At 38.9% G+C, this 25953-nt stretch overlaps 1 protein-coding gene across 3 annotated transcripts in view; it reads right to left on the bottom strand.

The window, feature by feature from the left end:
- Positions 1-13357: 13357 nt before the first annotated feature.
- whd (carnitine O-palmitoyltransferase whd) overlaps positions 13358-25953 on the bottom strand; it is a 255534-nt gene continuing 242938 nt past the window's right edge. For all 3 annotated transcript variants that reach the window (XM_068225121.1, XM_067135789.2, XM_068225122.1), the window contains one exon: positions 13358-14160. In XM_068225121.1, the coding sequence (XP_068081222.1) occupies positions 14062-14160 (99 nt within the window). In that variant the 3' untranslated portion in view covers positions 13358-14061. The remainder of the gene's footprint in view (positions 14161-25953) is intronic.

Here is a 25953-nt window from a genome sequence, read left to right as displayed (position 1 = left end):
ACGTCAGCCAAAGAACAGGAAATCATTCAACTCCCCTCACAACCAGGTAACTTGTTGTGCGCTCCATGCCAGGTGCTGTACAGATCACAGCTCAGCGAGAATTTCTAAGCTTTTTGCCAGAAAGCAGGAACTCTACCTTTTGCGAATGCGTGCCAAACTCTTCCGATGTGCTGTGGAAGTAACAGTCAAGACCGCCATGACATCACTTCACAGCGAGTCTTTGTTCGACCACAGAGAGGCAGCACTGGTCACACTAGTATTTCGACCGAAATGAGAGCGTGGCAGGTGGCACCCTCTAGATTCAGTGGTTAAATTTAAGAGGGGGTTGCTCAAAACAAATGGGAATAAAAAATACTGTAGAGGAAGCCATCAGCTGTTTCCGCCAGGTCTTTTAATACTCCCAACTTGCCTATTCCATAGCTACATTTGTAAATTGATGAACTATAAAAATTGTACTTTTTCATGTTGTCAAAATAAGGACATGATATTGTGATTTTATTTAATTAAAAATGTCTAGTTTATAAATTTCACTATAACAACATGTAATTTTGCATTACGATGTTGCTGGTTTTATTTCAATGATTTTGGTAACACTGATAAGTTCTGTTTTTGCGCGCTCACACCAAGTGTTTCTGAGTTTGTGAATGTTTTGTCATTACAGGTGTTATTGTGTGTTTAATTAGTTTTGTACGAGGAATGTGTATGTGTGTTGGGGTTGTTTGCATGTTTGTTCAGTATGGAAAACTCAGTGGAGCGCCTATTGAGAACCGCATGTGTTTCTGAAGATTTTTATTTTTTGGAAGGGGAGGATGGGTTACAGCACACAACTGTAACCCAGTGCACCAGCCGCCACTGCTCTATAATGAATAACATCATCCTCAAAAAGCCTTATCTCTGATTCCAGTTCTTTATTCATATCATTTATATATACGGGGTTGTCCACCAGCAGTGGCGTATGCGGGGATCAAGATGTGGGCTACCATTATAGAATTGACTTACCCATTTTGGTTTAGTGAGCATGAAGCCTTCAGCATTTTGAGCTGCAGCCAATAGCCAACGGAGAAATCTGCTGTGTTGTCAAGGCCGCTTCACAAGCTACTGCCCTGGCCTCTGCCACTGCCAATACTCAAAACCTGATCAGTGGAGATGGTAGCCTAAGGTTTAGCAAATTAAAGTCCAGCTTTGTGGCTAAATGGATAGAATGCTTCCCTTTGGTCCGATAGCCCCAGTTCAATTTTCAGAATCAATCCCCTAACACTGTTAATTCCCCTGGCTTGGGGACTGGGTGTTTATGATGTCTTCACCATTCATTTTATCCTCATTAGGTCACTACCAAGCCTATACAGATGCACTGCACTATTATTATTATATTAAATAAACATGTTGAATTTGACAGTGGTCATACCCATTGTTCACTGATTAATTAGCTTCCCTGGGAGATCAGTGGTGATGTCCGACCCATGATCACGGGTTCGATTCCAACCACAAAAGAGAACACTAAACCTGAAAGAATGCATTTCATTTTAGCAGATCTACCTATAAGAAAACTATATTACTCCTATAGCCGGCCCCGTGGTGTAGGGATAGCAAGCCTGCCTCTTACGGGGAGGCCCCGGGTTCGATTCCCAACCAGGTCAGGGATTTTTACCTGGATCTGAGGGCTGGTTCAAGGTCCACTCAGCCTACGTGATTAGAATTGAAAAGCTATCTGACAGTGAGATAACGGCCCAAGTCTAGAACACCAAAAGTAACGGCGGAGAGGATTCGTCATGCTGACCACACGACACCTTGTAATCTTGTATCACAGAAGAGAAAAAAAAATATCCACCTAACCAATACAAATTTATTATAAGCTACTATATTACAGTACTGGTTTCGACTCCTTATGAGTCATCTTCAGCTGTACATTATCTTTTACATTAGTACAAGTTAAGATTCTGCCTTGCTGAGTAAAACGGTTGCAACAAACAGTAATATTAGGCATATTTTAAAATTCAAAGGCCGGCTATATATACATCCAGTGTTGAGTGAGTGTATGGGTCTAAAATCGTGTTGATCAACTTATTTCAAATGATTTAGATATATAAACATATTAAAATATTCACAAACATAGTAAAATTGCACATGAACATAGTAAAATTGCATATTAAAATACACATTTCATGCTAAAGTCCAATGTGGTAAATGGAGGTATGTTCTTGAAGTGATTTGACATCTTGCGTCATCATCCAGCATAAGGGGAAATGTCCATGCTTGTGTTGTGTGGAGTGCTCCCATATTATTCTATTCTATACTAGGCTCATCCACTTGTGTAATTACAATTTTCAATTGTCAATAATAAATACGTGTGTGCTAAAGAGTATGTGCAGTATGTGTAATCTGCAGGCCTTTGGGCTGAGCAGCGGTCGCTTGGTAGGCCAAGGCCCTTCAGGGCTGTAGTGACATGGGGTTAGGTTTAGGTTATTTTACTCCTATAACAGTCACCCTGCAGTGTCTTCCTCCAAGGGTATAGAAGTAAACGGGAGTGAAATACCAGCGCTCTGTTATCTATACCATATAATTAAGTCAGAAGTAAGAGGTGAGGAAGTATATACGATGAGTAATGCATGGTTGATAGTTAGCAGTGACGATCTGACGGAATGAAGCTAGCACAGCTATCACAAATAGGTGCAACGTTTTTTTCTCTCTGGTTTCAAATTTTGTAAATGGAACAATGTGTCAGATGCTTACAATTGAGGTTTGGGCTTCACAAGCCTTGGTAGCCCTCAGTATACACCACTGTCCAACAGCCCCTTAGGAACCAGTTTTATGCCTCCCTTCACAAATACTACAATTCTGAAAAACATTGGTCCCTCTCCCTAAATTGGGGTAATATAACGATATGTGTGTTTACGGGCTAGAAGATAGCAGGAATCGTGAGCGCCACAATTAATTCATTATGGGAACCTCGAATGAATGCATAAAACGAGTAGAGATACACAGAACACATACTTTAAAACAGGAGGTGGACGCACAGACCGGGAACATGGTTCTGTATGGGCAGGGAAGAGGGCGCCATAGGTCAAGTGTCGCAGTAGCTCACATGGCAAGCAAGCAAGGAGATATATGATAGTGGATAGTACTCGAGGGAGGAGGTTCGAATCCCACATAAGAACTTTTTTTAACAGCCATTTGCCTGGGATGTGGTAAGGTTGCATACTTGATAGCTTCCACGGACTGATTTGTTTACTTGACCCTATAAAAGACCGTATGTATCGTTGCATTGGACGAGGATGAGGAGATGGTGGTCTGTGGCCAGTTAGCTATGTCGTACATTCGAAACTTCATAGACCACACGTAGGGCAAAGTATGTCCCATTGGAATGATAACAGCATGCGATGGCAGGTAAGTATGTAGCTGCACGAAATCCCGGCCTTCGAAGCAATTCACAACACAAAGTTTATTCACTGCCTCGAGATGTATTCCAGCGACGAGTATGTGGAGAAGCTAGAGAGAATGCATACCAGGCACAACGCCTGTACCAAGAATGCTATTCAGATAGACGACAACCAACAGGCATGATATTTTGGATTGTGGAAAGACGCCTGTGGTATACTGCATCCCTGGCAAGGTCACGGCCTGTTTGAGATCATCCTGCGATGTCTGCTGACAATGAAGAGGTCGTGTTTGACGCTATCCGGCGTAACCGTAATACTAGCACCCGGGCCAGCACAGGAGACGAACATCAGCCGAGCATCTGTTATGCGGATATTGCATACACACCGGTTTCACCCTTACCATCTGCATTTACACCAGGAGCTCAGCTGTCATTATTTCGATGCCCGGGTGGCGTTCTGTTAATGGATCCAACAGCATTTGGACACTGATCCTGCTTTCCTAGCGACTCTCTTATTTATGGACGAAGCACAATTCCACAACAATGGAACCGTTAATCACTATAATATGCATTACTGGAGTGTGGATAAACCCCATTGGGTGCAACAGACAGCTTGTCAGGTACAGTGAGGCGTGAATGAATGGTGTGGAATCGTGGGTGATCACCTAATCGGTCCCCATTTCTCTGAGGGCAATCTGACCAGCCAATGCTATCTGCGGTTTCTCCAAGATGAGCTACCACCATTTTTGGAACATGTACCACTCCTTCACCACTGCAGGATGTGGTTTCAACATGACGGAGCTCCACCACATGCGGCGGTGGTTGTCCGGAACCATCTCCATGCGATGTATCCTGATAAATGGATAGGAAGGGGAGGACCTGTCGCCTGGCCCGCCAGATCACCCGATCTTATGCTCCTGGATTTTTTTCTGTGGGGCCATATAAAACAACTGGTGTATGCACAGGAGCTGGCCAGTCCTTGTCACCCTAGACAGCTCATCACTGACGCATGGCAATTCGTTTTGCCAGAGATGTTGCAAAGGGCCAGATGGTCCTTACAACATTGCACGCAGCTCTGTATCGACCGCAGAGGTCGTCAGTTCGATCAGGTGCTGCGTTAAACAACGTGGATGACTGAAATCCTGTTATATGTTTCCTAGCAGCGGCCTGTTTCAGGGCCAAATAAACAAATCAGTCTGTGAAAAATACCGGTATTAAGTATACAACCTTGCCACATCCCAGACAACTGGCTTAAAAAAAAAAATCTTGCATGGGACTTGAAACTTCTAACCCTCGAGCACTGTCAACTATCACACAATGTGATGTTTGGAACATCACAGTATGTACATAATTATTGAACTGTATAATTAATTGGAAAGATGTATATATTTAATTAGTGGTAAGTCATTTTTAATTATTATGTTTACATATAGGGTTTTTAGTCATCCATTTCACATTATCCTCATTTCTTTGCATCACAGCTATAACATATTCTGAATGAACGACTTCTTGAGTAAGGTATTTCAACATCACTCATATTAATAGTTTGCAGTAAAATTCCAGTAGCCGACGTCAGGTGACCAGACTCACCATGCTAATTTTTGCCCGTTACCAGGAAAAGATGTCATCAAGCCTGCAAGAGTCTTTACTCCTTCTGTACTCTGAAGAGACAGTTAAAGCCTTGTTAACGCCTACTTTTCGAAGTTTGCTACAGGACGCTTTGATTGTCCGGGAAAGTTCAACCTATGTGAATGGACGTTATGGAACAAGAGGATGGATATACAGTGATGGATTGAAGGGATGGTACATCAGGTCTTACTGGACCATGTGATATGGTACTTGGAGGGAGATTTTGGAGCCTATATACATCCACGGCAAGAGCTGGAGAGCTCAATGCTATCGGCCAATTCTACTCTATTCTATCATTACATCGGAGGAGGGCTGTGCGTCTTGACATCGGAGAAGGTCTTAACTGCTGAAGATCTTAACTTAGTTCACTTAGCATCTGAGTAGAGCACTACTCAAAATTACTCTCATTGAGATCTGATTATCTCAATGACGAGAGTTAAAGTCAACGAGAGACCGGTTTTGACTGGTATAGAACAGGAGAAATTTTGTTATGTATTTAGTAACACTACAATTCTGTACTATGGAAGAATAAAAGTGTATTCTCTTCATGAAAGTAAGCCAAGGTGGTTTTGCTTTAGGACTCATTACAACTTTATGTAAGGAGTACTGTAGGAAGTGTTAAAGTCAGGAAAGTCATTGTTCAATTAGTGAGCTATGCACAAATCAGAAATAGGACTGGTACCTACAACGAGAGATGACGATGCCAGCACGAGAGGTCCATCAAACATCAGCTGCTACATAGATCGTGTCCAGATAACAGTCTACAAACGGTGAGCTAATGGCATAAATTACTGCAAGTCTCTACGCAACAGTTCAGTTTATTAAATTTTATTTCATTCAATTTTTCTTTTGCTTCCGTAAGTTCAGAGTTCGTATATGCGCCATCATGTTTTCATCCTCATGAACAGTTATTTAATTGGTTATTGCAGAAATTCTTATTAACGATCCTTAATTTCCAAGTTAGTGTGTACTTAATGGTTATAGGGGCTGATGACATTAGATGTTAGGCTCCTTTAAACAACAAGCATCATCATCATCATCACTATCACTTAGTGGTTAGTGTTCCGTCACCCAACCTCTGGGAGTATTTAATCTCATTACCTATTATTATTATTATTAATAATTATAACTATCGTCTTCAAGCCATAATTTTGAAGGTTGGTGCCCATGGGATATTGCTTATAGAGAAGTATATGAGCAAGTCAGCTTGCCTTACGTTGTTGGTACCAACGTAAAACACTACCACCTTCTCCTTTCCACAACATCTGCCTAAACCTAATTCCTGGATAACAGTACCCTGGTTCCCTTTCCTCCACACACTTTCCCCACATGTCCAACAATGGAATCCCCTGTGACCAGAGCCTCAACCCTACCCACCTCATTTGATGGCTCCTCTCCTGGTCAGCCCTATCATTCCTGACAGCTGCAGAAGCTACTTCCTCCTCCCTTTTCTCCCTCCCATGCGCCTGTTCCACCTTTCTTTTCCTATCCTCTATTCTACATTTCCCTTTCCTGCTACTTCCACACTTCTCAGCTACAGTTCCCCGTTCTTCATCTTCCCTCTGTTGTTTTACCTGTAGTGACTCACAGACATCTGTCCAACAATTCACAACTGAAATGTGGTTACGTCATTTTCACACCACACTCAACAGCCAACCGTTCACAAGCGCATCCAACAATGATGAACCAAACTGATGTGAGCGCCTAAGTAACTATGCCACACATTGCGCATTTCTCCTTGAAATCTCTACATCCTGACTCTAATGATTCTCTCTCTGTTTCTCCATCATCATCTTTCATAACATATTAAATCACATGGCTCTTACTTGTAAGCTGATTCATACGTAAGAAGGTGATAATTTAATTTCCAGTTCAAAGTCAAAGGTTAGGTTGCAGATGTGGCCTTTATTCAAGTATACAGAGCTGGTGCTGAACTGAGGACAACATGGTAAGATCACATGAAAAAGTAAAAGTCAAGACAGTTTCACCTGGTGTTCATCAATGAGTTATTTGAGAAGTATTAAGATCAGTGCTTTACAGCAAGCTGTGTTTTTTCGCACAGTTTACAAATGCACAGGTAACAAGGTCCTTTTCTCGATGAATGTTCCATTAATCATTAATCGCAGCTCACGTGGCAGAAATATCATCCTCTGGCCGAAAGAGAATTCTAATTATTACATGCTTGAGTTGCAGAGAAATCCACCTCATGTAATGATATTGGACCACTGTGATGTTAAGTCACTTGGACCATATTTTTGTGATGGGCCAATTAATGGCAAAACTTATTTACATTTGTCATAAACATGTCTAATCCCCTTGCTTAAAAAGGAGGGTTAAACTGAACATGTAATGCTACAGTGTGACAGGGTATCTCTTTCTGTGTGCGAGTTCTTTAAGAATACTTTTCACAGTATTCCAGTATCACCAGCTCTATTGAAATGGCAACCATGAAGTTCTGACCTCAGCATGCCTGACAAATTGTGAGGAATCATTAAGAATGTTGTCATGCTCCAAATGAAGAATTGTGCAATCCAGTTGAGAACATATTTTGCACCATCACATCGAACATGCCATAAAAATGGTAAGAACTTGGCAGCATGATGGTGAACACAGAAACATTGGACATTTAAATGTTTGTGTAAAATATGACTACCAATTAAGGGGTCCAGAGACTTTCAAAAGCATTATAATGCTTTTAGTGAAAAAGTTCACCTTTATAATACAAAAAGTTGTTTTATTCATTTCAAAATAACATATACTTAATAAAATAGGACATTTTTCATCCACTTTGGGACATCATCAGCCATTAGTAGCAATTTAGTGGTATGAAAATCATTTTAAGGGATGCTGACGGTGGAGTTCGCACCATTTCTCGAACGCAAGAATACATTTATACGATCTGCCCTGCGCAGCCAACTCCCTCAGACAAACTGTGTTGTACCAGTCACAATTAGAATTAAAGATGGTTCAACCTATTCAATACAAAGTGTGTTATGCAAGGTGTAGGTTGAACCTTCTTTAATTCTAATTGTGAATCTCAGTTCAATACGGGAAAATGAAGTTCTTAACTTATAATTGTACCAGTCAGTCGCAATGACTTTTTTTAACAAACAAAAGTAGATATGGTCATTTCCAGAGAAGGAAATTGTAACTACTTTCCCAGCCACATTACAATACTGCTGTCTATGACAGACGTATCATCATCCTTTATGAAGACTGCTGTCATATTGATTCCGGGTTAACTTTCATCATGACATAGTTATAATGTAGGAAATAACTCACAAACTCTAAGTTTAGTTATTAAAGATACGCCGAGGAAGGAACAACATATTGTTGCTTGAAATATTAGTTTGTATTTTAAAGAACTAACTGCATATATTAGAAACGGTTACAATAAATAAATACATAACTAACTAACTAACTAACTAACTAACTAACTAACTACTCCCTCATCAGTTTCTGATCATTCATGATTGAGAGAGAAGAGTATTCTGTTCATTCATTCAAATTATAATTTATTTGAAGTTTTGTACAAATATCTGAATAGTTTTTATTATAGGTTTTCTACTACTGATAATGGAAGATATTTTAATTGAAGCCGTAGATTAACTTTCACACTTTTCTTCTGTATTGGGACAGGGATAATTTAAAACACTTGATGAATAATGGGTGATTTGACTACCGAATCAGTCAAAGGTAATTAAATTAAAATACCAACCGTGGAAGATAAATTGGCTTAAAACTTCAAACAGTAAACTTCATGAAATAACAATGGAATCTACAGTACAACACTATCTTCACAACCTCTACAGGTAAAATCAAGTTCTAATATCTAGAAAACAGATGGGTCACTCCAAGATAAGTCACAGGTACCTCCTTGAGAGGAAACAGCCTCCCATCTGCACAACATGCAATAGTATGCTGACTGTGAAGCACATCATTACATACTGTTAACTGAACAATCAATGACGCCAGTACCATGGTATACCTGTACCTAAGAAGATTAAGGAGGCGTTCTCATCTTCTTCACTGTGCAATCAAATCATTAAGGTTTTCAAAGACATTGGATTGTATTCAAAAATTTAACTCTGCAATTTAAAATACCCAAATCTCTAATATTCCTCTTGTTCTTCACTCTGTACTCAATTGTTACAGTAATTTAATGTAAAATCTAGAATAAGAAGATGCGATAAGACCTTATGGTTAAAGCGACTACACCAACTTAATAAAAATTAAAATATAAAGGCTATTATCAAAAGTTATCATGTAGATGAATTTACAATTAATACTGAATCCACATCTAAAAACATGCATTTGGAAAGCTTGAAGACTAATTGCACACTATCAAATTTTTAATTGTATGATATTGCCGTTGAATAAGCTTCTTGGAGTGTTGATCTCAGAAAAATTATCTACAAGTTCTCTTTTTCTTTTGGAAAACTGCTTTACGTCGCACTGACATAAATAGGTCTTATGGAGACGATGGGGCAGGAAATAACTAGGAGTGGGAAGGAAGCGTCTGTAGCCTTAATTAAGGTACAGCCCAGCATTTGCTTGAGGTGAAAACCATCTTCAGGGCTGCTGACAGTAGGGTTTGAACCCACTATCTCCCGAATACTGGATACTGGCCTCACTTAAGCGACTGCAGCTATCGAGCTCGGTACAAGTTGTCTGGGTGAAGGTTGATCCTGTTATATAATAAGTTGTAGGAGGAACTTTCCTTGAAAAGTGCACTGACCGGCAACAAGGATTTTTACCAAGAGATGTAAAAAATTGGAGTCTTCACCAGTCTCGTGTTATTAGACTCAATCTGTGTGCTGTCTCCATCTTCCTGGTCTTCTTCGAGTGCTCTCTTCTGATGATGGTGGTGGTGACTGATTGTCGTTTCAAAGGGAATTGGATTTTCGGCCATTTATTGACAGTTCCATACGTTCCTCGATATGTATGAATTAATAAATTTATTTATTTTATGTGAAAAATGTTATCTCTGTCATAGCTCAAATCCTATCCCAAATAGTACAAATTCTCCATGTGTTCAATCAGTAAGCACTACCTTTGTTCTTTGTACTGGGAAGTTACCTTGACGTGTCACGCATTATAACAATAACATTACACATCATGTCGGAATATGACTAGTCAACCAGTGCATCCCAGAGTCCTCCCTCTCTATCCACAGACTTGAACTAAGTCCATGTGAACCTCTTTTTCTTTTTTGTTTTTGTTTTTTGTATTTGCTTTACATCGCACCGACACAGATAGGTCTCATGGCGACGATGGAATAGGAAAGGCTTAGGAATGGGAAGGAAGCGGCCGTGGACTTAAGGTACAGCCCCAGCATTTTCCTGGTGTGAAAATGGGAAACCATGGAAAACCATCTTCAGGGCTGCCGACAGTAGGGTTCAAACCCACTATCTCCCGGATGCAAGCTCACAGCTGCGTGTCCCTAACCGCACGGCCAACTCGCCCGGTCATGTGAATCTCTAACACCAAAATCATACAGCACCTTTCAAACAAATTATGTGAAGACATTTGTATCTAATAAGGTATTGCTTTTCTACTGTTGCTAATGAGGATGCAACTTCAGGAATAGTAAACAACCAAGGAAGGAAGGTGATGAATTCAAAGTCGAATTGTTGCTTAGGTCTCAAATTTTGCTTTAAATTTACACACACAGTTTAAAGAAGGCAAGTAGTTCACTTTTCCTCATATCACAAAATGAAGCATATCCCATTCCCTCTTATGGACAGTAAATTGTCAATGGGCAGGAAATGCTCGCTGCACATTATGGTCATAGATCAAATGTGCATTTTATTTTAGTGAATGTTTTAGAAAAAATCATTTTCTTTAAATACCAATAAAATTTATTTTTATCTTACCTTTGTAGGTTGAGTTTAGTATGATGCCACAAAACAGGGGTTAAAGCACAAGGGCACATTTCTGCAGGCAGCGCACATTGTTCTTACGTCTTTCTTAACACGTATTTTCTGACGTAACAAAAATTGCCTGATAGCATATTTTTTCTTGCCTATCGATGAAATCTTGAAGAAGAAATGCCTCTCTTTTAGCCTATCACCAAAGCTGAAATCAATATTATAGCTGACTTGTTGAAGCATTACTTAAGAGTGATAGTGATCCGACCTAAATATTCACGGCATATTATTTGTATATCATGAGCTATTTATATGTTTATTTTTGTAATCAAATGTGCTATAATACAAGATAAGCAAATGCATCAGACAGTATCTGTCTGCACTCATAATTCATAGCGAGAGCTATCCGGCATATCTAGTTCAGAATGAGGAAATAATATTGCTGACATTAAGGTCTATACAGAACCATACCCAATGACGCAACTGCCACAAAGGGCCTTGGCCTACCACGCGACTGCTGTTCAGCCCGAAGGCCTGCAGATTATGAGGTGTCGTGTGGTCAGCATGGCGAATCCTCTTGGTTGTTATTCTTGGCTTTCTAGAACAAGATCCCCATTTCACAGTCAGATAACTCCTCAATTGTAATCACGTAGGCTGAGTGGACCTCGAACCAGCCCTCGGATCCAGGTAAAATTCCCTGACCTGGCCGGGAATTGAACCCGGGGCCTTTGGGTAAGAGACAGGCATGCTATCCCTACACTGCGGGGCCGGCAAGGTCTATATAGGTTCATGGCATATTATTTGTACAATATCAAGCTATTTTTGTTTCTTTCCATTAGTTACAGCATTATATTGTTGTACTTATAGTTTTCCCCCAACTTCATTAATTGCTTTTACCTACATGCTCTACAGAAAAAAGACTAATCAACATTCCAGTGCATGTCACTGTTAATTAAAAGACATGTACCATGTCCCCTCTTCATGCTGATCAATCAATACAAAGCAAAATAGAGAACTTCAGAATAAAAGAAAATGTTGTAGTTTACTTGCATTCCACTGACTTATCAGCTTCAACTTTCCTTTCCTCGCTATTAAAGGTTACATACAGGCCTACACCCTCAAAGAAGAGTCCATAATAATAACAACATTTTTTGAAGGTTTTATTACAAAGATATCTCACAATACTGCAATGTGTCAAAGAAGAAACAGAGTTCAGGTCCCATAAAGAATATAAAAAATATGTTCTCAACCAGACATTAAAGACCATTTTGAACATGTAAAAATATGCCCTCATAATAACGGATTTCAGATATTAGTTGCGTCTCCTGTCTAAGATTTTAGTTCATATAACCGAGGACAATTATCTTCTTGACAATGCTTTTTTTGATAAACTCATGTTCTGAACACCTTATGCTTGGTAAAGTAAAATTTGAAGCAGGTGAAATTTTTTACCAGAAAGTGATGAATAACCCAAACCTTTGTTATTTAAATATACTTTAGTTATGTTCACTGGGTGTTGGAGAAAAGTAGTTTAAATTTAAATAGCAGGACAGGTCAAAGTGAAATCACACACTAAGTGTTCTGGGATGAAGAACTGAATTATGTCTTAAAACTACCAAGACAAATGTGGCCAATATCTGTATTTGTAAAACAAAGGTCTCTTAGGTAGGATAATAAACCTATATATTACTTAACCATTGTAGTAAAACATACAAGAGAATGCCTTAAGAAGACCAAAAGGTCCTATCTAACAGAAAAATGTTTGCTGGCATTATTAAGGACATTAAGTTAGTTACAAAGGGAATTCTGTATAAACTGCCTAGGATTTATTTCCACAAACTTAGAATGTACAGATCACATCCATTTTCTGGAAAAATATTTCTCCTGCTGATTTATATGAAGATATGAATCATTTGAATCATATGAACATGGATGTACTTTGTACTAAACAAATGTTAGTGTCAAAAAGTGCATACAAATAATTTATGTGATATTAAGTACACCCAACAATTTTACTCCATTCATTCTGCATTATTTAATAATTTTGCATTCAAATTTCATTTACAAATAATGAACTTTGATATTAACCCTTGTGTTTCAAAATAAAACTCATGTTAATCTAATTCATACTCTATGTGGTAGCAGAATATTTATAGTAGTAATATACTCAAACATTAACAAGAAAAGTAACAAGTCATATGTACCGTATATATGTGTGTATATATAGATATTTCATCTCATTTTTAGTTCAAATGAAAAGTGGATGCAGAATGTGCAAGAAACAGTAGATAAGAGTTTTTAAGATATACTGTATAGAAATTCAAATATGAGTAGATTTTGTTAGTGATAATGAAATAATGCACCATAGGATCAGTTGGATTCTGTCGAACAGTCCCAGCTTTCTTTCACCTCAGCCCTTCTAAAATTGTTCTAAAGAGTTAAAAAAAAAAGACAAAAAGTACAATTCAACAGATTCACACACACATACACACACACACACACACATTATTGCATTGATCAGTTGCATGTTATAGTTGCATTGATAAACATGGCAAATATAGCCATGAACATTGTCATAGCTTGATTTTTGACATCAATCTCAATACTCAAGAAATAAACACTTAAGTCTTTATCAGGGAAATTGTTCTGTGCATTCACAGTTTGTAACATTAATCTGAATTCTGTAAGGACTGAACTGGTGTGAAGCACCACCAGGGCACACACAAAATATATTATTTTAAAATCTCATAATTCTTATATATAAAAAAAGTCTAATTGAGATACATGTTCAAACAGATATCAGACAATCAAATAACAAGACATATGAATAAAAGCTTATTTTGAACTATATGCAACTAAAAAGTCATCTTTAAATGCATGTATCAACTGCACAAGATGAAGACTACTTTCAACCACATCACACAAAATTAATGATTTAGAACCTAATTCCATAGCAGTATATATATATTTCTTGAAAATAACAACAGAATTGTAACTACACAATGTAAAATATGCACTGAATAAAAGTTAACAATATTCACAAAATAATATTGAAATAAAAGATAGGGGAGAAAACTGTATACCAAAAGTCAACAAAGAGAAAAATTTCTCTTCCATCATAAAAATATGTAATCGATTCAATATTTCTTGGACACTTTCTACAGATCTTCCTAATTAACATCTTGATTATTTCTTGTCTTGTACTTTGGCTTTTCTTCCTTCTAAGAACAGGTTTCTAATATCAGCTAGAGCTCGTTCAATTTGACTAACAAAACCACTAGAATTCTGTAAAGACAATAAAACAAATATATTATTTAAAATATTGATCTCTGTTTTAATTTTAAATCCCGAGATATCTCAGATATTTAATATTTATTAAACATTAAAACCCTAAGAATATTTGAACAACTCAATAGTATGCAGTAAAGAAAATCCTGGAATATCAATATTTTGTGCACCTAGCTACTTAAATAGTTACAGTATATAATAACATGTAGTTCCACACTTATTTTTAAAATTTTCAGACAAATCTGTGTCACAGTGCTATTAAAAGACAGGGGCGACTCATGAGGTATTGCCAGTGTGCCACAGCACCTCTAATGTAATAATTTAATATGAGAATTTTTCTTCCCAAGAACAGTTTGCATTAAATTTCAAGAAAATGTACAGTATGTGTATCTTATTTTGCCTCCACTTCAATGGGTATGCAAATTGACATGTGTTCTGTCAGCACTTGTCTGAACGTGTGTGCCAGATCTCATGGGCACCATTTCAGAGCATAAGACACTGTACAAAAAACTGTTTGGCATGAGTTTGTATATGTTGTTAAGGAACAAGGGAGTGTCAGAGGCAGGATGCTCTAATTTCTGCCATCAGAGTGCTGCATGTAGCAAGCACAATGTTGACAACACACAGTGTTGCCAATTTGGTTTTGTTCACTTATCTGGTGACTATTAAACATATTTTAACAACAAGATATAATTAGTTCTCTCATGTTAAGATCGACATTTAATGACTTAAACAAACAAACAAACAAACAAACAAACAAACAAACAAACAAACAAACAAATAAATAAATAAACAAATAAATAAATAAATAAATAAATAAAATCATTCTCTATTTGCAATGTAACAATCTGGGAATTTTGCAGTGAATTTTGCTCTGTTACATTTATGTAGCCAACGGCCGTAGCCAGGTTGAAACACTGAATCCCATGAGATCTCCGAAGTTAAGCAACATTGGGCATGGTCAGGAGTTGGATGGGTTGCCACGCGCTGTTGGTGGGGGTTAAGGGAATGGAGGAGTGGAAAGGAAATGGCCACCCTACCACACGTAAACTCCGGCTCAGGAACACCTCTGCAGAGGTTCGGACCTGCCTTCGGGCACAATAACCCTTACCTTACCTTACATTTATGTAAGTCGGTGACACAATTATCTTTACCTACTAGATCTCAAGCACAAAGTATCAGAAATGCTAACATTTCTGGTATTTCTTTTATATGTTTATGAAGAGCGTCGTTAAGCTATTTTTCAGTTTAATTATATCGGGTGCAGTGGATCTCTCCTCCAAGATCATATATGTGTGTAAAGTAGCCTTGAAGCCTTCAAGTTGAAGGGAAGGCATATAGTTAATTTCATTTTCGCTGCAACAGAAATTGTTAGCAAATGTTTGAGCTTGTGCATGCAGTGACAATCACCATAGATAATGTTTTAAGCATCTCCTTTCTGGGCAAAACAAACGTTCAAAACAGATTCGATAGTCAGTACAGAAAAACTATGATCACTCACAACAAATAAGTAGAGTCACATTTACACAGTGTAGAATTTACCAATAATGATAGGTTTTAGATGTAATTTTTACCATGAATTACCCTATTTCAGGTACTCTAGTTTCAACTTTATTCTAAGTAATTTTCAGCCTTCTGTAGTGTGAATGTCTGTAACTTATGTTGTAGTCTTATGTTCTACTTTAGACATTGACATCAAACAATCATTATTACTTTTGTACTCAAGGAGGAATAATGGCAGGAGGCTATTTATAATGCAAGCATAGATGTCATTTAGGAACGGAGCAAGTGGCCGCGTGGCTTGGGTCACGTAGTTATCAGCTTGGATTCGGGAGATAGCGAGTTCAAACCCCACTGTCAGTATCCCTGAGGATGGTTTCCCGTACTTTCCACATTTTCACCCTAGGCAAATGCTGGGTCTGTACCTTTATTAAGGCCAGGGTCACTTCCTTCCCACTCCCCAGGTCTTTCCTATCCAATTATCGCCATATGAGTTATCTGTGTCGGTGCGACGTAAAGTAAACTCTAAAGAAAAACAAGCTAATTTAGGAAATGAAGTGTAACGCAGCCTATGAACTGGCTTTATTGGTGAGGTCATACAAGGTGAATAGGAGAGGATAGGAGAATAATCAACTTGACATAGGACGATAAGAGGAGAGGGAGACTTAGGAAGCTATGGTAAGGTTGTTTTTATGACTGCAAGGTAAAAGGCATAAAAGCAAATTAGGCCAAAGATCAACAATAAAAACCAGGACAGCAAGCACATTAATGAATTTGAGTTATGGTGTTATACATTGGATGGCCAAGAAAAGCAATGAGTCATTCAAAAAATCAGCACAGAACTGCCTCTTGAGGTAAAAGGAACAAAGTTAAAGCTGTTTTACTTTGGGTACTAAACAAGACTATCTGATTCAGCAGAAAAAGATTACAGGATGCACGAAGAGGGCACCTCGTAATGAGATAAGTACACTCCAACTACTTGCAATGATTGCTTAATTGTTAGACCTCCATTTCTTTCTGAATACGCTTGCTTCTCTAGCACCATTTAAAAATCTGCTTACAGAGGGATAAGTGACTGCACAAAATATGGGCAGCATAATTATAAAAACCAAATTAAAAAAATACAAAATACACTGGCAGAGAAAAATATACAAAAACCAAGAAGGGGTTGTGCTAGATTAATGAACATTGGTAAGCGTGTTTGTACATCTAAAAGATGATTGAAATTTCCCGCAAATCACATTAGCGTGCCACTAGTAGCAGCCCCATGGCGTTGCACATCAGGTTTGCTTTAAATACGGGCTGTACTGTGCGAGAGTGTTGGTTATCTGTGAGACTGGATGGAGTGACTTGAGTGGGTCAAGAATGCCTTTATGATGAAGAAAAGGCCAGTATCAACAGCTCACTGCGGTTGAATGAGGCCATACAATAGGGCTACTTGGAGGTGGATTTTCCTTCCACGCTATTGCAGAACAACTTGGCAGGAATGTCTCCAATGTGCATACGTGCTGGCAGCAGTGGTCACGGAGAAGGGACGCTCGCAAGAAGACCAGGCTCCGGACGTACCCGTGGCACCATCGAGAGGGAGGACCGTCACATTCGGCGTATGGCTGTGCTGCAGCAAACTGTGTCAGCAGCAGCAATTCAAGCGGCAGTTGGCACCACAGTGATGCAACAAACTGTTCGAAATTGGTTACCTGAAGGACAACTGCAAGCCAGACACCCTGTGGTGTGCATTCCACTTACCCCAAACCACCGGCGTCTGCGAATTCAGTGGTGTTAAGCGAGAGCTCATTGGAGGATGGAGTGGAGGTCCGTTATATTTTGCGATGAAAGCCAGTTCTGCCTTGGTGCCAGTGATGGCCGTGTGATGGTTAGGAGGAGGCCAGGAGAGCGCCTGCATTTCGCCTGTCTGCGGTGTCGACACACTGGACCTACACCGGGAGTTCTGGTCTGGGGAGCAATTTCCTATGACAGCAGGTGCACTGTCGTGGTTTTCTCACGCACCCTGACTGCAGATGTTTACGTCCATCTGTTGTGCTGCCATTCATGAACAGCATACCTGGGGGTTTTTTCCAACAGGATAATGCACACCTCCATGCTGCTGTTGCAACCCATCATGCTCTACAGAGTGTCGACATCTTGCCTTGGCCTGCTCGACACCCCGATCTGTCCCCAGTCGAGCACGTACAGGACATCAATGGACGACAACTCAAGCGTCATCCACAACCTGCATTAACCGTCCCTGTATTGATCGACCAAGTGCAACAAGCATGAAATTCCATCCCACAAGCTGACATCCAGCAACTGTACGACACAATGCATGCACGTTTGCATGCCTGCATTCAACAGTCAGACGATTGATTACACAGGTTATTAATGGACCAGCATGAAACATTTGTAATGGCTTTTCTCGCGTGGATATTAACCTGCAGTCTTGTACCTTTAATCAATTAAATATGTTACCTCGACAAATATATTGCCAAAATTTCCGTATTCTACATTTCTTATCTCATGGAGTTTGGATATTTTTTCTGCCAATGTAAATATAATACAAGTATGATACAATACTCAGGTGAAATGGTTCAGCATTTTTAACCCTGAAATTATCTCAGACAGTCACATTTTCATCAGTAATTGTGGTTTGTGTAGAACTGCTGAAAACACTTGCCAGGATATAACCCAGGCTTTCTTGTACATGCATTACAGAAAAACACTGTCTCATGTCGTCGTCCCTTCACCTCTTGGTCACTGAAAACTGCACTCTGTGCATGACAATAAATGAAGTGTGAACAACCATTTAGGGGCAGTGTTCTCCCTAGGACCTTTCCAATGGGCGCACTGCCCTGCCGTTTTTAAAGATCGCCCGGCTAACATAACCTACCTAAACATGTGCTAATATTAATTTGAGTCATTAGGTGTTCCAAATTAAAATGTAAATACTGTAAAACTGTTTATCTACTTATATATATGTATAAAAGAACACATGTCCTGACGGACTGACTCATTCATCATCGCCAAGTCAAAACTACTGGACATAAAGAAATGAAATTTTGAGGATACATTTATATTACAATGTAAGTGCTCACTAAGGGAGGTTTTTTGGATATTCCATCGCTAAGGGGGTGAAAAGGGGGTTAATTTTTAAAATGAGTGTATCTATATCTCAAAACTTTAAAAGTTAACAGATGTAAAAATTGGTATTTGAAACCTCCTTTAAAACTAAAGAAACATGTATTTTATTGTTTTTGGAAAAACCATTTGGGCGGGGTTAAAAATGACTGAAAATGGGGTTGAATTCTTTTTATCAAGATACTGATATCTCAAAAACTGAAGATGTTACAGACGTGAAAATTGGTATTTGAAATCTGCTTTAAACATAAAGAAACACACTTTTTTTGGGGGGGAGGGGGGTAAATCAACGTAACGGCAGTAGAGTGAAAAAACAGTTGAGACCAATTGATTTTACTGTTCATAATGTACTTGATTCTGATCATGATCCAATTTTCGCTTTGCACAATTTTAGTTAAATGTAGATAATTTTTATTGTATTCATGTCACAAATTTTTATTTTATTCAACGTTCACATTTTAAACCCATGTACACAGCATCTAAAGAAAGAAAAATTACAAACATTTTTTAGAATAAGATCATTCTGGATAGTATTAAGTTCAAATGTTTAACTCAAACAAGGCCTTGGACTTGACCTTTAGATTGTAAATAGGCTGAAGATGACCAAAAATGGCAAAACATATACCTAAAAAGTGTATGTAATTCATGTAGAATTTAATCACTATAAACTGTGAATACTATTGAATAGGTGGATACAGTAAATTTTATTCTTGAAAGAATTTTACTTATCTGATCATTTTTAATCTTTCCTGGGTTCGTTTTCAAGGGCCATTTTTTCCTTTGGAGAACTTAAAAAGTTAGATTACAGTAGATTCTCCTGGGATATAAATAAAAATTTAATCACATTTGAAATAAAAGATAGGAATGATATTGACCGTGCAATTGTTCACCTCTATAATAAGTTCAATAATGTACGGAAGTATATCATTCATATTGCCAGAAATCCCGCGCACTTGCCTATGCGCGACAATGGTACTGGTCACATTGTCAGCAATGACAATAGCAGCAGATGTAATTTAGCGCCAAGTAGCGGTCTTGCATCCTGCTGTGGGGTCCAGAACATCAATAATAATAATGACCTAAATTCAACTAATATCACCCACCCTAATAATAATGTTCTGGACCATCGTCAAAATGTGCGGACCACGCTGGAAACGGGTCCTGGCCGAGTAATGACTACGATTTAGTCCGGCTGCGGGTTCAGTATCGCCAAGGCACCCATGACGACACCACGTCGGATCTCTTTAAGGTTTTGATCCATATTAAAAATGCTTATAGGAAAAGATGGCAAAGATTGAGGGACCCAACTGACCGGGTGGAATACCTGGATGTAGCCCGGGAAGTACAAAATCGATAGCTGGAAAAAAAAGATTGAAAAATAGGAGGAACTTTGCCGTAATTTCTTGGAAAACGAGTCAGATCACGAGTTTCAGCGGATTATATATAAAACGTTAAGCATTCAATTATACATTTCAGTATAATACGTAGTGAAGCACAGGTATCTTGCTAGTTTAAATGAAAAATCTTTATTATTGTCAGCATAATTGCATCATTTACATTGGAGTTTCAATGTTTAGCTTGATTATCACATAGTGTCATGCGCGAGTGGTGTCTGTATTATCTAAAGTTATAAACTTCATGGCCGTTCCGTATTGAACCGAGAATCACAAAAGTAATTTAATATAATGGAATCCACCTTTTCAACACATAACTGTTGCACATAGATTATGTTACAACATTTTAATTATAATGGTACCAGTTTCGACACGAATACAATGTCATCATCAGCCATATATAAAACCAAGCAAGTGACTAGATTTACATGTAGCAACAAGACACACAGACTAGATAAAATTCATATAATGTCACATTAAAAACAGTTCATGTAAAATGTCTAAAGATAGCTACGCGTTGGCGGCGTATTAGTCTTGTACATGAGCTGAGGCATTTTCTGTAAATTTTTGCTTTGATATGATAAAAAAAAAATTTTGAACACGTTAAAATCTTATTTAGTGCCGTATTATGAATAAGATTTTAACGTGTTCAAAATTTTTAAAAAATCATATCAAAGCAAAAATTCACAGAAAGTGCCTCAGCTCATGTACAAGACCAATACGCCGCCAACGCGTAGCTATCTTTAGACATTTTACATGAACTATTTTTAAATGTGACATTATATGAATTTTATCTTGTCTGTGTGTCTTGTTGCTACATGTAAATCTATTCACTTGCTTGGTTTTATATATGGCTGATGATGACATTGTATACGTGTCGAAACTGGTACCATTATAATTAAAATGTTGTAACATGATCTATGTGCAACAGTTATGTATTGAAAAGGTGGATTCCAGTTTATTAAATTACTTTTGTAGTGTCTGTATTAGCGTGTAGCATGCGAACACTTGATTCTGCCCGACGTCACAAACCCGCATGGCCAAGACCAACTACAACCTAATATTGTAGTTGGTCTGGGTATGGCACACCACAGCAACCGAGTGGCAAGCACCGGTGTTACATGATTATGAACGAGCAGTAGAACACTAGAAGTTCAAAATACTCTGTTATGTCTTGTTTGTGATAATACTAAAATAGCTCAATTTTGGCTTTAATATTATTGTTAATGCCAGTAGCGTAGACAAGATCGACCAACAGTGTGGTAGGGGGTTATAGTTACAAAATGTTGATAGAACATAATGAAGGAGCTTATGTATGTGTGATGCGTGCATGCGTGAGTGTCATTATAAGGACAGAAATAAAAGTAAATTATGTTAATATTCAGATGGCACTACCGGTACACTAAAAAAATTACATTAAAATACAGAACAAAACAATATGATTAAGATGAATAGTTTTGCGGTGAATGGTAGCTTATGCTCAGATTACAATACAAAATAAAACTTTCGGGGCATATTAGAAAATAGATTCAAGAGATCTGTTCATTTTACAATAATGTTTGCATGAACGTTCAAAAGAGCCAACCCACTGGTTGTGCTTTTGCTGTTCTATTGTCAGTTTCTAACCCCCAGTGCCCCCCACCCCACCCCCGTGTCTACACCCCTGGTTAATGCCCTGAGGGGACAAAATTGAAATGTTATCATATTCAATTTTTACGTAGTATTCCCCGCCCGGCTACTCATCCTGCCACCTAGCTGACGAAAATTTCTGGGGAGAACACAGAGGGACATAATTTTCTGATTGTTTACATTAGCATACTGGTTAGTTTCACGCACAATTTCCATCAATAACCCTGTCCGTCATGAATAACAAAAGAATCAAGTTCAAGTCCCAACTAGATGTATCTGTGAATAGGATTCCTTTTAAGTCTAAGTCTGTGTCACGGTACTCCTTCTAGCCGTCAGCAGAGGTACCAGCACTCTCATTTAGTATAATTTTTGCGTTATTAGGGTCTTCATCACCGATTCACAAAAACAATCTAATTCTGCAATAACTTCATCACCACTTCATTAAATATTGCTCCCACTATCGCTCAAGTCAACATAACTTTCGACTAAAAGTCTTGCAAATTACTTCTCGTTCTCCTCAAACGCCATGTTGCTAAGCAACATCTATTCACAAACTTGTATGGTCCTCAAAGAACCTTCCACAAAGCATGAGTTCAAAGAGATTATAGCAATACAGGGCTTCAAATTGTGAACAGATGGCAGTAGCTTATGGTATCCGTGATTCATGTGTGTGTACTCTGACAAAGGCAGGGTGCGAAATTGCATGGGAGGGGGGGTTGTTCCCCCTAATGGCGATTTCATTTCCCCATTAAAATTGTCCAGGGGGAATTATTTCATTATAAAATAATGAGGAAAATGTAGAACACATACATTACTTAAATTAATGTTTATTTTCCTGTGTATATTTTTATAGGGGCTGCCTGGCCGAGGCAGTCAAGGCGTGCTTGGTTCGCCCGGAAGGACGTGGGTTCGAATCCCCATCAGTAAGTCGTAAAATTTAAGAAACAAGATTTCCACTTCCGGAGGTGCATATGGCCCTGAGGTTCACTCAGCCTACACCAAAAATGAGTACCAGGTTAATTCCTGGGGGCAAAGGTGGCCAGGCGTAGAGCTAACCACTCTACCCCATCACGTGCCGCGGTTAACAATGGTGGAAGCCTTTACCTTCCACTCCTCCAAGGGCCTTTATGGCCTGTATGGAGGTGACTTTGCTTTGCTTTGCTTTGCTTTTGCATATTTTTATAAAAACATTGACAATAATAGGTGCCCAGTTCAAAGGGCCTACTGGTTACCATTTTTTTATTAACTGTATAGTGGCTAACAGAAAAAATGCCTACAAGGTATAACTTTCCAATGTTTATCATTCTTGTTATAACAATAGAATTTTAAAAAACATTTAAAATTTACTTTTTCGGGGAGAGGGGTAATTTTTTTTTACTGGGGAATTATATAACCCCTCCCCTGCTGGGTATTGCCTGAAATTAGCACTAGTAGTTAAGCCCTACGCTCCTTCTCCCCTTCACTATTTCTTTCTAATTTTGCACCCTGGACAAAAGATTTGTTCAGAAAAGAAAATCATGTCGGGCATTGCCAGATACAGAATCTGTGCGGGATAATTTTGTTGTCGGGGCATGCCCTGCCGCGTGAGTTCTAAGGGTTAAAGACCTGAGGTGTCTGGTTGAAAATAAGAAATATGGAGGAATAATGTCTATGCAGTTGCCAGGAGTCAACAGTGAATTGATAGCCATTAATCATCATCCTAACTTTGTTATGCTGGACACGGATATGTGATTCCTCTTCAATTTTAGACTTTGTAGGGAGAAAGCATATCTTATGTGAAGCTACCTGGGAATAATAATAAAAATAATAATAGTAATAAAAATGTCTTAAGAAGTGCGAATCTTGACTCTGATGACTATCTCCCAAGATAAAAGTGAAGCTTATTCCAGGATCTACGAAGAGATTTCAGGGAAGAAAGATCAACAGTTTTGATGTGGAAAAATTAAGGACTCAAAGAGAATTCAGCCAGAAACTTGAATCACTTGAGCCACAGAATTGGGAAAAACTCAAAGAAGTCATAGTTGAAATGGAAAAAGAAAAAATCGAGGAAGCATCCTTGGTGGACCAATGAATGCGACGATGCCATAAACCAAAGGCGACTTGCCTGGCTGCGATGGAACAAACGGAAGAACGAAGAAAACAGAGAGAGGTTCTTTATCACGAGAAAGCAGGCTGACAAGTTCATATATGCAGGGTAAAACGAGCATTCCACAAAAATCATTTGGTACAGATAGACCAAGATTTCAAAAAGAACAACACTCGCGACTTCTACAAAACCTTCAAGCAAAATCTCAGTAAATACTAACCACCCAGTCTGCACTTTAGGAATTCCAATGGGAAAGTTGCCTACAGTGACAAAGACAACTCTAAGATCCTGGAGAAATACTTTGAGTTCCTCCTCAACTGTGAGGCTCAGACATCAAAATTTTCCTTTCAAGAAAATATGCCCGTTAATCCAGACTCAAGTCCACCAACCGGAGAAGAAACCAGACAAATCATTCAATCACTTAACAACAACAAAGCACCAGGTGAGGACTCAATAGTTGCCGAGGTTTGGGAGTATGCAGGTGATAGAGCAGTTGACAAGCTTACGGATATCATCCGGGAGATTTGGGAAACTAGAGAAACTGCCAAGTGACTGGACATCGGCCGTGATTCACCCCCTGCACAAGAAAGGTGACAAAGCGGAAGTAAACAACTATCATGGTATATCACTCCTCTTGATAACATATAAGATTCTCGCGAAAGCACTTCAAACAAGAGGTGAAGCACAGCTAGATCAGCAACTGGGAGAATAGCAAGGAGGGTTTAGGAAAGGGCGATCTTGTGTTGAGCAAATCATGAATCTAAAATCAATTCTATCTTACATGAAAATGAGAAGTAAGAAATTCGTAGTGACCTTCATTGACTCCAAGAAGGCTTACAACTCACTGGATCAAAGTACCCTGATCCAGGTTCTAAAAGAATTGGGTTTAGATAATAAGACAAGAACAATCATTCAGCAAACCCTGTTGGACACTACCTTCAAAGTGAAAGTCAGGGGAGAGATTTCCGAGTTCTTAGAAATATGGACAGGAGTAAGGGAGGGAGATAGGTTCTCACCTCTGCTATTCAACTGTGTTCTCGAGAACATTTTTAACGAGTGGCGTAAAGAATTGAGTAAAGAAGGTGTAGAGAATGGGGTCAGACTAGGTTGCAAGAACAAGGACCTGACAATCGACTGCTTAGCCTTCGCAGATGATCTTGCAATTCTCTCTAATTCTCTCGACACGGCCACACAACAAATCAGTCAACTACAGATGCAAGCAGCAAAGGCAGGGCTTCAGATTTTGTTTGAGAAAACACAGTTCATAATGGACATCGAGTCAGCACCCAGAAAACTTAAGGTGAATGAAGGAAAAATAAAGACTGCAAAGAAATTTAAATACCTGGGTGAGTGGATATAGCCCAACATTCGTGAAAAGGAAGCTTTCCTGTCAAGGATCAACACAATGGAAATTTTTTTTTTGCTAGGGGCTTTACGTCGCACCAACACAGATAGGCCTAGGAGTTGGAAGGAAGCGGCCGTGGCCTTAATTAAGGTACAGCCCCAGCATTTGCCTGGTGTGAAAATGGGAAACCACGGAAAATCATTTTCAGGGCTGCCGATAGTGGGATTTGAACCTACTATCTCCCGGATGCAAGCTCACAGCCGCGCGCCTCTACACGCACGGCCAACTCGCCCGGTCACAATGGAAATGGCTTACCATCTAACCAAAGACACGTACAATAAACGATCAGTGTCCTTCAGGCACTACTGTACCGTTATTTGACCGTAGGCGCTATTTGCATCAGAATGTCTTATGATGAATAGGAAAGGCTTGGCAGAACAACTGGAAGCCAAAGAGAGGAAGATTTTTAAGAAAGATCTTGGGCCCGGTCAAAGAACAAGGATACAGAAGACAACACAACAATGAACTGTATCTACACGTGGAGAAGATAACGGACACCATACGCAAAAGGAGAACCTCTTTCTATGGCCACTTGATATGAATGAGCTCTGGAAGATTGTCCAATCAAATCTGTGCCTATTTTGTGGGAAAGAAAACGAAACGGATCTTGTTTATAGAGATGGAAAAAGACCTACAAGAACTGG

The sequence above is a fragment of the Anabrus simplex genome, chromosome 1 (genome assembly GCF_040414725.1).
Source record: "Anabrus simplex isolate iqAnaSimp1 chromosome 1, ASM4041472v1, whole genome shotgun sequence".
Lineage (NCBI taxonomy): Eukaryota > Metazoa > Arthropoda > Insecta > Orthoptera > Tettigoniidae > Anabrus > Anabrus simplex.
This window is presented reverse-complemented; position numbering and strand designations above follow the sequence as displayed.